This window comes from Panthera uncia (genome assembly GCF_023721935.1).
Source record: "Panthera uncia isolate 11264 chromosome B3 unlocalized genomic scaffold, Puncia_PCG_1.0 HiC_scaffold_1, whole genome shotgun sequence".
Taxonomy (NCBI): domain Eukaryota; kingdom Metazoa; phylum Chordata; class Mammalia; order Carnivora; family Felidae; genus Panthera; species Panthera uncia.
Genome location: NW_026057582.1, coordinates 91754868 through 91772233, shown reverse-complemented (window position 1 = coordinate 91772233; position 17366 = coordinate 91754868). Strand labels below are relative to the sequence as shown.

Sequence of the window (17366 nt, the reverse complement as noted above, 5' to 3'; positions counted from 1 at the left end):
CTGAGCCGAAACAGAGTCAGACGCTTAACGGACTGAGTCACCCAGGTGCCCCACATCTATTCATTCCCTTTAGTATATAAATGGATCAATATGTAAAAATAAACAAAAAACAGCTATAAAAGATAGCAAAGATTTCCTCAGAAAGTAGATCTTAAGATGGAGGATGACAATATGGTAGACAACCATGTGGTTATAATCCATGTTTTCCCCCCACCCAATGAACTACTACTCACTTTGTTCCTTTCAGTGTCTTCTGTATTCTCTCTAAAAGTTCCAGTCTTTAGAATTCCACTTTCTGGTTGTCCTTTAATCTTAACAGGCTGTAAAAATTATTAAAATTTTAGAAGTGAAAGAAAACTTTAACTTTCCTCCCATAAAAACTTACCCATCAACCACTAGCTAATACAAGTAAATCCATCCGACTGAAATATAAAAGAAGAAAAAAAGTGACACTTCTGAAAGTTTCTTAGAAAAAAAAAATTTTTTTAAGAGTAGAATCCACACCCAACACAGAGCCCACTGCAGGACCTGAACTCACAACCCTGAGATCAAGACTTGCGCTGAAATCAAGAGTCAGACACTTAATTGACTGAGCTACCCAGGCACCCAAAGTTTATTTAATTTTATTGTCAAAGTATAGATATTTTTATATATATATAGATTTTTTAATGTTTACTTATTTTTGAGAGAGAGAGAAACTGAGCACAAGCAGAGGAGAGGCAAAGAGAGAGGGAGACACAGAATCGAAAGCAGCTCCAGGATCTGGGCTGTCAGCACAGAGCCTGACGCGGGGCTCAAATCCACGAACCATGAGATCATGACCTAAGTCAAAGTTGGTCTCTTAACCGACTGAGCCACCCAGGTGCCCCTCAAAGTATAGATATTTTTAATTAAAGGTGATATAGCCCATGTGGAATTTCCTGACACTAACGGTAAAGAAGAAAAGAAACTGATGAATCAATGGGGGTGGGCTGCAAATCACAGTGGATTGGGAAGCAAGCACTGATTCCTAATACATGATGCTGGTCATCAGTGTATAGTCACCATGGCCTCTTTTGAACACTATCCTTTTATTTTAATCTCATATGATGTTACCTTCGAAGCAGTCATGTTCTCCCAAAATGAACACCCTGAAGAGAATGAAGAGATAACAGGAGTTTCATACACAATACTCAAAAGTACAAAACCTATTTTATATCCTCTTGGAACCTATCATGAGTTCCTTAAAAATTCACTTTGGTACACTGGGTGGCTAAGTTGGTTAAGCTTCTGACTCTTGATTTCAGCTCAGTACATGATCTCACGGTTTGAGTTTGAGCCCCATGTCAGGCTCTGCACTGTCAGTGGATCCTTGGGATCCTCTCTCTTCCCCTGCCCTCTCTCTGCCCCTCCCCTGCTCTCTCTCTCTCAAAAATAAATAAACTTAAAATTTTTTCACTTTAATTTTATAGTTCATTTAAAAATTACAGTAAAGTAAAAACTTCTAAATCTTTGTGATAATTTAATAAAATGTATTTAGAATAAATTATATATGTTACCTACTTTTAAAAGGACCATATAATAAATACAATCTTGTTTTCAATGTGTTATATATCACAGGAAATGTCAAAAACTAATGTGATATTCTTGGGGCTACTTAGATTTGCAGGGCTATTTGGCACCTATATAGTAAACGACCCCAGAAATATGAATGCGTTCAGTTCTTTATGACTGCCTATCTCTAAGTGAAGCAAGACAGAAAGGAAGTAGCTTTGGAATCTCACTGAATATGGGCCCTTAGACAAATTATTTAACCTCCAAGTTTCAATTTTATTTGTAAATTAAATATCTCATGGGCTTATCATTAGAAGGATAAGATAACGTATGAAAAATCCTTGGCGTATAGTAACTACTACTAAGTAATATTTAATGAATAATATTAAAATTGGAAGAGCTCAACAAGTCTGAGTTTCCCATAAATAAAGTGAGAATGTTTTAGTACATGAGATTCATTTCCCTAACTTTTGGTGTTTAGAAGGTTTTTATATGAGAGTTGTATTTTTGGTAGTTAAGGTTACTAGATTAAGTGTTCCTTGAATAAGTGTGCCATTAATATAAATTGTTATTTTTGCCATATGCCTGAACTGCTGCTTCAAAAGTTATAACGGTAGACATTCTGTAAAGATATAGTATTTTGTCTTCCATCCAAAGTCATTTTCTACACTACCAAGAACGTTATTTCTATTTACGTGCATACAAAAAGGACTATAACTGTTCCTGCTATTATAAAAACTTACTGTTCAAAAGGGAAAGGCATTGTTAATTGTATAATAGAGGAAAAAAATAAAAAGCACATATGATATTATTAGGTTAAAAAAGAATAACAACAAAAAATTTTCCTCAAAATTATGGGAATCAATTTTGGGGAATAGCCAAGGGCAGAAAAAAAGCAACATTAATGGGATTATTGCTAATATTACTAATTAGATGAAGCAATAAACAAAAGGACAAAGATGTAACCAAAAAAATCTTTATACACAAAGATAAATGTTGGGCCATTTAGATGTTACTGATTTTGGACATATATGAAACAAATACAAACTCTACTACCATATACGTATTTGGCACCTAACTCCTCTATACTGAGAGGAAGATTATATTTCATTCTAGTCTTCTGATGATCATATATCACATATAAAAATGAAGTATGTAGTTAGTTATCTCAATTGCTAACACATATTGCATTTCGTAGACAAAAAAAGCAATTCCATTTCCAGCCAACCAAAAGTAAAAGAATTTCACTTTTACTGAGTAAATGTAGATAGATCAGTATAAATCTATCACCCACTAGAAAATTACTTAAAAGGTCTGCCCTTATCTATAGAATGCTAGTGGTATCATCTTCTTACATATAACATCTTATTTCCCTTACTTGGCAATTTGTACTGTTTGTTTCTGCTTACCTTGCCTGAATTTGAATCTCCCGCCACAGAGGCATGGGGTCCATCTCCCACTGACTTTTTCTGCAGTTCTGGGGTGGGACACCTTTTACCCCTATCTTCTGCAGATTTCTTAGCATCAGTAGTTTCATGTTCACTTTTACTTTGTCTTTTTATTCCTGTTATTTCTCTGCCCCTCTTTGCTGAGGTTTCCTTATCTTCTTTCTTGGCCTGTTCACTTTCTCTCCTTTCCATTTCTTCTTTTGCTTTTTGTTGTTTCTCGGTGATTTCACTTTCTTCAGCTTCTTGTTTCTTTCTGACTTTTTGTTCTTGTTCTTCTCTCCTCAGTTTCTCTTTCTGTTCTTCTTGCTGCTTTTCTCGAAGTTCTTTTTCTTGTTTGTTTTTCTCCATTAGAAGAGCAGTTTCTGCATGAATACGAGCTTTTTCTTCATCCGTTAACATGGCAGTTGGAGGGGGAAATACTGGCTTTGTGGAGCGATCAGGAACAACTTTTCCATCCTGAGAAGACTGTTGCTCGTGATCTTTATTTTCAGATTTTATTCTATGATCTTCAGGCAATTTGACTGCTGGTTTTTTAGTACGATCAACCTATATTAACAAAAACAGAGCCAAGAATATTTTTGCCAAAATCCAGGAATGTAACCTCAGTTTTTGAAATCAAGTTGTTATAAAAGAACCATCACCTTTGTGGAGACAACATTTGCCAGAACATCTATTTATAACATTACCCTATGTCAAGATTTCTCAAAAGGCACTTGGCACTTACTTCCTACTTGACTCCATACTTTCAATACACCATGATATGTTCTGTATATGGAAATGGAAGAGTTCACCTAAAACATACCTAAAGTTCCATTTCCACATAACCAATTGCCTATTCAGTATCTCCATGTCAGCGTCTCACATATACACCACAAACCAAGTATGGCCAAAACTGAATACATGCTATTCCCCCTACTAACACTGTCCTTATCTCATGGATGTAACCACTATCCAAACATAGCTCAAACCAGAAAGCTGAGTTCCATATGTCCTCCCCTGCCCTTATGCAGTCTGATGATTTTCTTCCTCTGTCCCTCTCCATCAGCACCAACCAAGTCCATGCCAACATCTCCTCTACATTGTTTCCAATTAGTGGAACTTGTTTAAAATCTTTCTTCCCTCCTAAGATATAAGCTCCAGGAGGGTAAAGACTGTGCCTGATAGACAGTAAATAAATATGCTGTTGAAGGAATGAATAAAATATTCTGTAACAGTTTTCACAACAGTTAAGTTACTAAATACAAATTGAGTTTAATAAACTATCTAAATTCCTGAATTAGTGCGTTAAATGTTTATTACCTCAATTTAATAGCATATTAATTCTACAAAATTGTTAGAAATGACCCTAACATCATTTCTTTTGAGAGTAAAATTTACTGAAACAAGTATAACTAATAAGAATATCTGCCAATAACAACTTGCATGGTATTCTTACAAAATGAACTGTATGTTTTGCAACTAGAAACTAATACCATAGGAAGATTTTAGTGAAGAAAAAATCATACCTTTGCTCCTCACTTCTCTTTTTACCTCTTTACTTTAAAAATCTATTGTCTTTTTTCTACATTTGAGAATGAAGTGTGAAGAACCACTACAAGGATAAGGATAATCAAAGTTCCATGGAAAGGAACCAAAATAAGTTTCCATCTACATTTAACAACTTGATCCATTTCCCCCCTAATTTTAAAACCATAACTATGATCATGTTACTTTCACCTTTAAAATTCTTTAATTTTCCTTGTGCCTACAGGATAAAACTCCAATTTGATCCAAGTATCTCTTGATGACTCTTGCCCATCTTTCCAATCTTATCTACTCTCACATTTGCCTGTCTCCAACAGAGAGCTGTGTCCAAGCACGTCAAAACTACTCACTGGTTCCAGAGCATGCTTTGTTCCTTTAGTCACAAAATCTACTTGTCTCTTTCATCCTCAAATCCTATTGAACTCATAGCCCAGATAAAAATACTGCCTCTCTATGAAGATCTCTCTGATACCCTGTCAAAATTTCTCTCCTTGCTCTGTGCTCTGGTGAGTAATTATATTCTGCCTTATACTTTGTCTAATTTTGTACAACTTTCTCCTTCTAAACATCAAACAGAATTCACAGCTTAATCATATCTGTAAACCTTCATGTTGTCTTTCACACAGAAAATCCTCAGAATATGTTAGACAAATCGCACATATCTCAGTCACAAAAGGATTATGGTTCAAATAACATGTTGATTAAGTTTAAAGGAAGTACAATAACATAGGCTTTTTTTTTCAATTTCTTAAGTTTATGTTAAGAAAAATTAATCACATACTGTTCAGTCTTAAGATTTGGTCCAAAATATTAAAAGTAGAAGACCTTTAAAAAAAAAAATGAAGAAATAAACCATCTCATTTGATATAAAAAAAGACTAAGTTTTCTATTCATAGCCTATTGTACAAATCAAATGACATCCATTTCAAATATGAAACACTTGAAATATATACGAAAAAAATAAAAATAAATGTTATAAAAAATCTTTTGGAAAAACCATAAGGGAGAATTAGTTTACCTTCCTTTGAGTAAAATGTAGAGAAAAAAAGCTGCATTTTTATTGTAATACACTGGTTATTTAAAATCATTTAAGTAATTATTGTTAAAACATGCCTGCTGCAGAGGAGATCAAGATGGTGGAGTAGAAAGATCTTGAGCTCACCTCCTTCCACAGACACACCAAATTACAACTAAATATAGACAAACTCTCTGAGAATGACCTGAATACTAGTGAAACAGCTCTTCCACAACTAAAAATATAAATAAAAAGCCACATTCAGAGAGGTAGGAGGGGCAGAGACACGGTCTAGCCAGTAGCCACATACATTATGCAGCAATATACAAATGGCAGGAATAATCACAAATGTAAAGGTCCTCCCTGAGGATCGAGGGGTTTAAGTCCCACATTAGGCACCCTTACCCAAGGGGCCTGTATAGGAAGGATGAGCCCCCACAATGTCTGGCTATGAAAATCAATTGGGCTTATCTCCAGGAGAGCCAGAGAGCTACAGGACACAGAGACTCTGCTCTTAAAGGGCCAGCCACAAATTCACTTGTTTTTAGACCCAACAGAGAGGCGACAGTTTGAAAAGCACTGGGGCCATATGTGAAGAAAACTTATTAACTAATTTTAGGGTATGTGCAGGAGGGGCAGGGATCTATAGAGACTTTCTCCAGGAATAGAAATGCTGGTAGGCACCACTTCTGATACTCTCCATGTGCCACCATTCACCCCACCTGGTGATCTCCTATGGATCGGCCCCGCCCAATACACATACTTTGCCAGGTACCCATCCAAGGCAGTTCAGGCTCAGCCACACCTGGTGGGCAGCCTAAGCCAAGACAGCAATCCCCCACTCCCCCAAGAAGTTCTGCTGGGGATGGGGGAAGGTGTTAGTTCTAAACAATTGTGATCAGGCCTCTAAGCCATTCAATTCACACCAGGGCACACACAGCCCATAGAAGATACCCCTGAAGTGCCTGCTTCTGATGACCCAGAGGAGACTGTGCATCTTGGCCCCACAGGGTACCTTCTACATTTGAAGGCCACTCCTTCAAAACTGGGAGATGGATCAGAATACACAGAAACACAGAAAGTCAAACAAAATGAGGAGGCAGAGGTAAATGTTCAAAAGAACAAAATGAAACTTCATTAAAAGAACCAGAGATAAGCAATCTATCTGATAAAGAGTTCAAAGTAATGGTCATAATGATGTTCACCAAACTTGGAAGAATGGATGAACATACAAGAACTTTAATAAAGAGGTCGAAAATATAAGAAAGAACAACTCAGAGCTGAAGAATAAAATAACTGAAATAAAAAATACACTAGAAGGAATAACAGCAGATTAAAAGATACAAAAGAACAGATGAGATGAGTGATCTGGAAGACAGAGTAGTAGAAATCAAGTTGAACAACAGAAAAATATTTTAAACAAAAAAGGGTAGTTTAAGGTATGACTGGGACAACATCAAATGTACTAATATTTGCATTATGGGGATACCAGAAGGAGAAGGGGAAGAAAACTTATTTGAAAAAATATAACTGAATACTTTATTTTAAAATTTTTTTTAATTTTTATTTTTTTACATTAAATATAATTTATTGTCAAATTGTTTTCCATACAACACCCAGTGCTCATCCCAACAGATGCCCTTCCTCAATGCCCATCACCCACTTTTCCCTCTCCCAATACTTTCTTAAACCTAAAGAAAACAGACAATCCAGGTCCAGGAAGCAGAGAACCCAAAACAAGATGAAACAAAGAGGTGTGCACCAAAACATAGTAATTAACATGTCAAAGGTTAAAGATAAAGGGAATTTTTAAAGAAGCAAAAAGTCACCTATAAGGGAAACCCTATAAGGCTATCAGTTGATCTTTCAGCAGAAACTGAAGGCCAGAAGGGATATATTCAAATTGCTGAATTGAATATATTCAAATTGCACGATATATTCAAATTGCTGAAAGGAAAAGCCTACAACCAATAATACTCTACCTACTAAGGTTATCATTCAGAATTAAAGGAGAGATAAAGAGTTTCCCAGATAAAAGTTAAAGGAGTTCATTATCACTAAAGTAGGCTTACATAGAAGGTTAAAGGGACTTCATTAAGTGGAAAAGAAAAGGCCATAACTAGAAGTAAAATTTTACAAGAAAAAATCTTACTGGTAAAAACAAACATAGTAAAGGTAGGGGATCAACCAATTCTAAAACTACTATGAAGATTAAGATGGAAGTAGTAAATTCAAGTATGTTTATAATTGTTGGAGAAATATAAAAATAAAAATGGAAAATGTGTCAGAAATATAAAATGTGTGTGACTGCTATATATTTAAGGTGTTATATATGAACCCATGGTACAAAACCCAAAAAATTGTACTAGATACACAAAAAATAGAGAAAGAAATCCAAACAAACGTTAGAGAAAGTCATCAAATAACAAGGGAAGATAGCAAAAGAAGAACAAAGAAACAGAAAAGAGCTACATAAACTATCAGAAAAACGTAAAATGGCAAGAAGCACATACCTATCAATAATTACTTTGAATATGAATGGACTAAGTGCTCCAATCAAATACACAGTGTGCCAGAATGAATAAAAATAAATAAATAAGAATCATCTATATGCTCCCTACAAGAGACTTTAGACCTAAAGACAAATACAGATGAAAAGTGAAGGGATAGGGAAAAAAAAAAAGTGAAGGGATTAAAAAAAAAAAAGCTGGGATAGCAATAGTTTTATCAGACAAAATAGACTTTAAAACAAAGACAGAGACAAGGAAGGGCATTATATGATGATAAAGGGATCAACCCAATGAGAGGATACAATTATAAATATCTATGCACCCATCCTATTTATTTTATTTATCTTTATTTATATTATATATATTTATATTATTATATTATTCACCCATCCTGAATACATAGAGCAAATATTAACAAGACATAAAGGAAGAAATTGATCATAATACAATGATAGTAGGGGACTTGAACCATACTTACATCAATGGATAGATTATCCAGACAGAAAATAAACAAGGGAAATAGTAGCTTTTTTTTTTTTCCAACGTTTTTTTTTTTTTTTTTTTATTTAGTTTTGGGACAGAGAGAGACAGAGCATGAACGGGGGAGGGGCAGAGAGAGAGGGAGACACAGAATCGGAAACAGGCTCCAGGCTCCGAGCCATCAGCCCAGAGCCTGACGCAGGGCTCGAACTCACGGACCGCGAGATCGTGACCTGGCTGAAGTCGGACGCTTAACCGACTGCGCCACCCAGGCGCCCCAGGGAAATAGTAGCTTTGAAGGACACATTAGATCACATTGATCTAACAGACATAGACAGTACATTCCATTTCAAAACAACAGAATACATATTCTTTTCAAGTGTACATGAAATCTTCTCCAGGACAGATCACATGTTAGGCCATAAAACAAGTCTTAATACATTTAGGAAGACTGAAATTATATCAAGCATCTTTTCCAACTGTAACAGTATGAAACTAGAAATCAATTTACAAGAAAAAAATCTGGAAAGAACACAAACATAGAGCAACTAAACAACAAATCGATCAACTAGGAAATCAAAGAGGAAATTAAAAAAATAAATGGAAACAAATGAACATGAAAACACAATGTTCCAAAATTTTTGGGATGCAGCAAAAACAGTTCCAAGAGGGAAGTTTATAGTGATATAGGCCCACATCAAAAAACAAGAAAAATCTCAAATAGAAAAACATCTAACCTTACACCTAAATAAGCTAGAACAAAGCTCAAAACTGGCAGAAGAAAACAGATCAGAAATAAATGAAATAGTAAAAGAATAATAGAAAAGATCAATGAAATCAAGAGCAGGTTTTTTGAAGATATGAATAAAACTGATAAACCTCTAGTCAGACTCATCAAGAAAACAAGAATGGACTCAAATAAACAAAATCAGAAATGAAGGAGAGGAAATAACAGCTTGACCCCAGGAATACAAAAGATTACAGAAGATTATGGAAAATTATGGAGAGTCTGCATGGCTTAGCTGGTTAAGCATTCAACTCTTTGATTTCAGCTCAGGTCGTGATCTCACAGTTCATGAGATCAAGCCCCATATGTTGGGTTCCGTGTGTTGACAGCAAGGAGCCTGCTTGGAATTCTCTCTCTCACTTTCTCTCTGCCCCTCCCCCTGCCCATGCTGTTTTCTCTCTCTCACTCTCAAAATAAATAAACAAACTTAAAAAAAATATTATGAAAGCTTATATGCCAACAAATTGGGCAACCTAGGAAAAAAGGATAAATTCCTTGAAGCATCCAATCTTCTAAGACTCACTCAGGAGAACAGAAAATGTGAACAGACTGATTACAGGCATAACTTGTTTTACTGCACTTCACTTTATTTCACTTCACAGATACTGTGTTTTTTAAACATTAAAGGTTTTTGGCAACCGTGAATCAAACAAGGCTATTAGTGCCATTCCTCCAACAGCATCTGCTCACTTCATGTCTCTGTGTCACATTTAGGTAATTGTTATACTTCACAAACTTTTTATTATTATTATATTTATTATGGTGATTTGTGACCACTGACCTTTGATGTTACTATTTAAATTGTTTTCTGGTGCCACGAACCACACCTATGTAACTTAGTAAATGTTGTGGATGTGCTCTATGGACCAGCTGTTCCCCCATCTCTCTCCCTCTCCTATTCCCCAAGACACAATACCAAAATTAGATCAATGAATAAATAACCCTGCAATGGCCTCTTAGTTCAAGTGAAAGGAAGAGTCACGTTTCTATCACTTTAAATCAAAAGCTATACACAATTAAGCTTAATGAGGAAGGCATATCAAAAGCTGTTAGGCCAAAAGCTAGACCTTATATCAAAAAGCCAAATTGAAAATGCAAAGGAACTCTTCAAAAAATTTTAAAGTGTTAGTTCAGTGAATATACAAATAATAAGAATGTGAAACAGCCTTACTGCTGTTTAGTGGTCTGGGCAGAAGACCCTATCAACCACAACACTCCTATAAGCAAAGCCTAATTCAGAGCAAGGCCCTAATTCTCTTCAACTCTATGACAGCTACGAGAGGTGAGGAAGCTGCAGGAAAAAAAAAATTGATATTGGCAAAGGTTGGGTCATGAGATTTAAGGAAAGAAGCTGTCTCCATAACATAAAAGTTCAAGGTGAAGGCAGCAGGTGCTAATGTAGAAGCTTCAGCAAGTTATCTAGAAAAATAAGCTAAGATATTAATATAGATGGAACAACCTTCTACCGGACAAGATGCCATCTAGGACTTTCAAAGCTAGAGAGGAGAAGTCAATGCCCGGCTTCAAGGCTTCAGAAGATAGGCTGACTCTCTTATTAAGGGCTAATATAGCTGGTGGCTTTCAGCTGAAGCCAATGCTTATTGACCGTTCTGAAAATCCTAAGACCCTTAAGAATTATGCTAAATCTAATCTGCCTGTGCTCTATCGATGGAACAACAAAGTCTGGATGATAGCACACCTGTTTACAACATGACTTACTGAATATTTTAAGCACACATTGAGGCCTACTATTCAGAAAAAAGACTCCTTCTAAAATATTACTGCTCACTGACAATGTACCTGGTAAACAGAGTTTTGACTGAACGTAAAAAAAGATTAATGTTTTCATGCCTGTTAACATTCCATTCTGCAGCCCAGTGATCAAGAAGTCATGGTAACTTTCAAGTCTTACTAAAGAAATTCACTTTGTGAGGCTAGAGCTGCATAGAGAGTGATTCCTACTAACTAGGAAGGTCATTGAAAACCTCTTGGCAAGGATACACCATTCTACATGAAATTAAGAACATTAGTGATTTGTGGAAGGATGTCAAAATTTCAACATTTAACAGGAGTTTGGAAGAAGTTGATCTCAGCCCTCATGGATGACTTTGAAGATTTTAAGACTTAAGTGGTGAAACTAATTGCAAATGTGGTGGAAACAGCAAGAGAACTAGAATTACAAGTGAGCCTGAAGATGTGACTAAACTGCGGCTATCTCATGAAAAAATTTGAATGGATGAAGAGTTGCTTCTTTTGGATGAGTAAAGAATGTGGTTCCTTAAAATGGAATCTACTGGTGAAGATGATGTGAAGATTGCTGAAATGACAACAAAGAATTTAGAATATAACAAACTTAGCTGATAAAGCAGCAGCAGGGTTTGAGAAAACTAACCCAAATTTTGCAAGAAGTTTTATGCTGGGGAAAATGCTATTAAACGGCATCACATACTACAAAGCAATCATTTGTGAAAGAAAGAGTTAAATGATATGGCAAACTTCATTCTTGTCTTATTTTAAGAAATTGTCAGAGCTACCCCAAACTTTAGCAACCACCCATTATCAATAGTCAGTAGTCATCAACAGTGAGGCAAGACCCTCCACCAGCAAAAAGATTACATCTTCCTGTAATCTCAAATGATGGTTAGCATATTTTAGCAGTAAAATTTTTTAATTAAGACGTGTACATGGTTTTTTTCAGTCCTAATGCTACTGCACACTTAGTAGACTACAGTATAATCTAATAATCTTTTTTTAAAATATGAAATTTATTGCCAAATTGGTTTCCATACAATACCCAGTGCTCATCCCAAAAGGTGCCCTCCTCAATACCCATCACCCACCCCCCTCCCTGCCACCCCCTGTCAACCCTCAGTTTGTTCTGTTTTTAAGAGTCTCTTATGTTTTGGCTCCCTCCCTCTCTAACCTTTTTTATTTTTTATTTTTTCCTTTCCATCCCCCATGGTCTTCTGTTAAGTTTCTCAGGATCCACACAGAGTGAAACCATGATTATCTGTCGTTCTCTGTATGACTTATTTCACTTAGCATTAACACTCTCCAGTTCCATCCACGTTGCTACTAAAGGCCATATTTCATTCTTTCTCATTGCCACGTAGTATTCCATTGTGTATACAAACCACAATTTCTTTATCCATTCATCAGTTGATGGACATTTAGGTTCTTTCCATAATTCGGCTATTGCTGAAAGTGCTGCTATAAACATTGGGGTACAAGTGCCCCTATATATCAGCACTCCTGTATCCCTTGGGTAAATTCCTAGCAGTGCTACTGCTGGGTCATAGGGTAGATCTATTTTTAATTTTTTGAGGAACCTCCACACTGTTTTCCAGAGCGGCTGTACCAGTTTGCATTCCCACCAACAGTGCAAGAGGGTTCCCATTTCTCCACATCCTCTCCAGCATCTATAGTCTCTTGATTTGTTCATTTTGGCCACTCTGACTGGCGTGAGGTGATATCTGAGTGTGGTTTTAATTTTATTTCCCTGATAAGGAGCGACGCTGAACATCTTTTCATGTGTCTGTTGGCCATGTGGATGTCTTCTTTAGAGAAGTGTCTCTTCATGTTTTCTGCCCATTTCTTCACTGGATTATTTGTTTTTCGGGTGTGGAGTTTGGTGAGCTCTTTACAGATTTTGGATACTAGCCCTTTGTCTGATATGTCATTTGCAAATATCTTTTCCCATTCCGTTGGTTGCCTTTTAGTTTTGTTGACTGTTTCCTTTGCAGTACAGAAGCTTTTTATCTTCATGAGGTCCCAATAGTTCATTTCTGCTTTTAATTCCCTTGCCTTTGGGGATGTGTCAAGTAAGAAATTGCTGCGGCTGAGGTCAGAGAGGTTTTTTCCTGTTTTCTCCTCTAAGGTTTTGATGGTTTCCTGTCTCACATTCAGGTCCTTTATCCATTTTGAGTTTATTTTTGTGAGTGGTGTAAGAAAGTGGTCTAGTTTCATCCTTCTGCATGTTGCTGTCCAGTTCTCCCAGCACCATTTGTTAAAGAGAATGTCTTTTTTCCACTGAATGTTCTTTCCTGCTTTGTCAAAGATTAGTTGGCCATCCTTTTGTGGGTCTAGTTCTGGGGTTTCTATTCTATTCCATTGGTCTATGTGCCTGTTTTTGTGCCAATACCATGCTGTCTTGATGATGACAGCTTTGTAGTAGAGGCTAAAGTCTGGGATTGTGATGCCTCCTGCTTTGGTCTTCTTCTTCAAAATTACTTTGGCTATTCAGGGCCTTTTGTGGTTCCACACACATTTTAGGATTGCTTGTTCTAGCTTCGAGAAGAATGCTGGTGCGATTTTGATTGGGATTGCATTGAATGTGTAGATAGCTTTGGGTAGTATTGACATTTTAACAGTATTCTTCCAACCCATGAGCACGGAATGTTTTTCCATTTCTTTGTATCTTCTTCAATTTCCTTCATAAGCTTTCTATAGTTTTCAGCATACAGATCTTTTACATCTTTGGTTAGGTTTATTCCTAGGTTATTTTATGCTTCTTGGTGCAATTGTGAATGGGATCAGTTTCTTTATTTGTCTTTCTGTTGCTTCATTATTAGTGTATAAGAATGCAACTGATTTCTGTACATTGATTTTGTATCCTGCGACTTGGCTGAATTCATGCATCAGTTCTAGCAGACTTTGGTGGAGTCTCCCGGGTTTTCCATGTATAATATCATGTCATCTGCAAAAAGTGAAAGCTTGACTTCATCTTTGCCAATTTTGATGCCTTTGATTTCCTTTTGTTGTCTCATTGCTGATGCTAGCACTTCCAACACTATGTTAAACAACAGCGGTGAGAGTGGACATCCCTGTCGTGTTCCTGATCTCAGGGGGAAAGCTCTCAGTTTTTCCCCACTGAGGATGATATTAGCTGTGGGCTTTTCATAAATGGCTTTTATGATGTCTAAGTATGTTCCTTCTATCCTGACTTTCTTGAGGGTTTTTATTAAGAAAGCATGCTGAATTTTGTCAAATGCTTTTTCTGCATCGATTGACAGGATCATATGGTTCTTTTCTTTTATTAATGTGATGTATCACGTTGATTGATTTGAGAATGTTGAACGAGCCCTGCAGCCCAGGAATGACTCCCACTTGATCATGGTGAATAATTCTTTTTATATGCTGTTGAATTCGATTTGCTAGTATCTTATTGAGAATTTTTGCATCCTTATTCATCAGGGATATTGGCCTGCAGTTCTTTTTTGCTGGGTCTCTGGTTTAGCAATCAAAGTAATGCTGGCTTCACAGAATGAGTCTGGAAGTTTTCCTTCCCTTTCTATTTTTTGGAATAGCTTGAGAAGGATAGGTATTTTCTCAGCTTTAAATGTCTGGTAGAATTCCCCTGGGAAGCCATCTGGTCCTGGACTCTTATTTGTTGGGAGATTTTTGATAACTGATTCCATTTCTTTGCTGCTTATGGGTCTGTTCAAGCTTTCTATTTCTTCCTGTTTGAATTTTGGAAGTGTGTGGGTGCTAAGGAATTTGTCCATTTCTTCCAGGTTGTCCAATTTGTTGCATATAATTTTTCACAGTATTCCCTGATAACTGCTTGTCTTTCTGAGGGATTGGTTGTAATAATTCCTTTTTAATTCATGATCTTATCTATTTCCTCATCTCCCTTTTTTTTTTGAGAAGCCTGGCTAGAGGTTTATCAATTTTGTTTATTTTTTCAAAAAACCAACTCTTGGTTTCACTGATCTGCTCTACAGTTTTTTTAGATTCTATATTGTTTATTTCTGCTCTGATCTTTATTATTTCTCTTCTTCTGCTGGGTTTGGGTGTCTTTGCTGTTCTGCTTCTATTTCCTTTAGGTGTGCTGTTAGATTTTGAATTTGGGATTTTTCTTGTTTCTTGAGACAGGCCTGGATTGCAATGTATTTTCCTCTCAGGACTGCCTTCACTGCATCCCAAAGCGTTTGGATTGTTGTATTTTCATTTTCATTTGTTTCCATATATTTTTAAATTTCTTCTCTAATTGCCTGGTTGACCCATTCATTCTTTATGTAATGATCTTTTATATGAATGGGAAAACCAAAAATTCACTGACTTGCTTTGTTGTGATATGCACTTTATTGTGGTGGCCTGGATTTGAATGAACAGCATCTCTGATATACACCTGTACTAGTAATGAAATTGAATCAGTAATCAAAAACTCCCAACAATCCAAATTCCAAGAACAGATAGTTTCACATGTGACTTCTACCAAAGAAGAGTTAATAGCTATTTTTCTCAAACTATTCCAAGAAATTGAAGAGGAAGGAACGCTTCCAAATTCATTGTGCAAGGCCAGCATTACCCTCATACCAACAGCAGGCAAAAACGCTACAAAAATGAAAATTAGTAACCAATATCCCTGATGAAGTGAGCTGCAAGAATCCTCAACAAAATATCAACAAACTGAATTCAACAGTACATTAAAAGGATCTTGTACTACAACCAAGAGGGATTTATTCCAGGGATACAGGGATGGTTCAATAGCTGCAAATCAATTAACCAAATGAAGGATAAAAACCCTATGATCATCTCAGCAGATGTGGAAAAAGCATCTGAAAAAATTCATCATCCATTTATGCTATTAACTCTCAACAAACTCAGCATCCATTTATGCTAAAACTCTCAACAAGCTCTCAACATATAAGAAAGTATATGACAAACCCACACCTAACATCATAGTCAATGGTGAAACGCTAAAAGATTTTGCTTTAATAATGAGGATATCTACCCTTGGTACTTTTATTCAACATAGCACTGGAAGTCCTAGCCATAGATAGCAATCAGATGAGAAAAAGAAATAGAACGCATCCAAATTGGTAAGGAAGAAGTAAAACTGGTTCTATCTATAATCACATGACAATCTATGTAGAAAACCCTAGACTTCACCAGAAAACCTATTAGAATAAATGAATTCAATAAAGTTGCAGAATACAAAATCAATATACAGAAATCTGTTGTTTCTATACACTAATCATGAAGCATCACAAAGGGAAATTGAGAAAACTATCCGATTTCCGACCGCATCAGAAAGAATAAAATATTTATGAATAAATTTAATCAAGGAGGTGAAAAACCTATACTCTCATAACTTTAAGACATTGATGAAAGAAACTGAAGAGGAGAAAAATGGAAAGATGTACTGTGCTCATGGATTGGAAGAATTAATATTGTTAAAACATCAATGCTACCCAAAGCAACATACAGATTTAATACAATCTCTATAAAAATACCAATACAATTTTTCACAGAACCAGAACAAAAAAAATCCTGAAATTTGTATGGAACCACAAAAGACTCCCAATAGCCAAAGCAATGTTGACAAAGAAGAACAAAGCTGGAGGTGTTGCAATTCTAGATTCCAAGATATACTACAAAGCTACAGTAATCAGCAATATGGTACTGGCATTAAAAAACAGCTGCACAGATCAATGGAACAGTATAGAGAACTTAGAAATAAATCCACCCTTATATGGTCAATTAATCTATAAGAAAGGAGGCAAGAATATACAATGGGGAAAAGACAATCTCTTCAATAAATGGTGTTGGTAAGACTGAAACGGCTACATGCAAAGAATGAAACTGGACCACACTTTATCAATAAGGAAGTACACTCAAAATGGATTGAAGATGTAGATGTAAGACCTGAAACCATAAAACTCCTAAAAGAAAACATAGGTAGTAAATTCTTGGAGACTGATCCTAGCAATATTTTTGGATCTGTTTCCTCAGCCAAGGGAAACAAAAGCAAAAATAAACAAATGGGACTCATTTATCACACTAAAAAGCTTTGCACAGTGAAGGAAACCATCAACAAAATGAAAAGGCATCCTACTGAATTAGATTATGTATTTGCAAATGACATGTATGATAATGGGTTAATATCCAAAATATATAAAGAACTCATGTGGGTGTCTGGGTGGCTCAGTTGGTTTAGTGTCTGACTCTTGATTTCAGCACAGATTGTGATCCAGGGGTTGTGGGATTGAGTCCTGTGTCAGGTTCAATGTTGAGCGTGGAACCTGCTTGGGATTCTCTCTTTCTCTCTCTCTCCCTCCCCTGCT

The 17366-nt window shown here is 36.1% G+C and overlaps 1 protein-coding gene across 1 annotated transcript in view; it reads right to left on the bottom strand.

The window, feature by feature from the left end:
- The window catches only part of USP8 (ubiquitin specific peptidase 8), a 76942-nt gene that overhangs the window by 11444 nt on the left and 48132 nt on the right, over window positions 1-17366 (bottom strand). Inside the window, exons 11-12 of the mRNA XM_049611674.1 lie at window positions 2943-3527; window positions 234-320 (exon numbers count right to left, since the gene is read on the bottom strand). Coding sequence (XP_049467631.1) covers window positions 234-320; window positions 2943-3527 — 672 coding nt within the window. The remainder of the gene's footprint in view (window positions 1-233; window positions 321-2942; window positions 3528-17366) is intronic.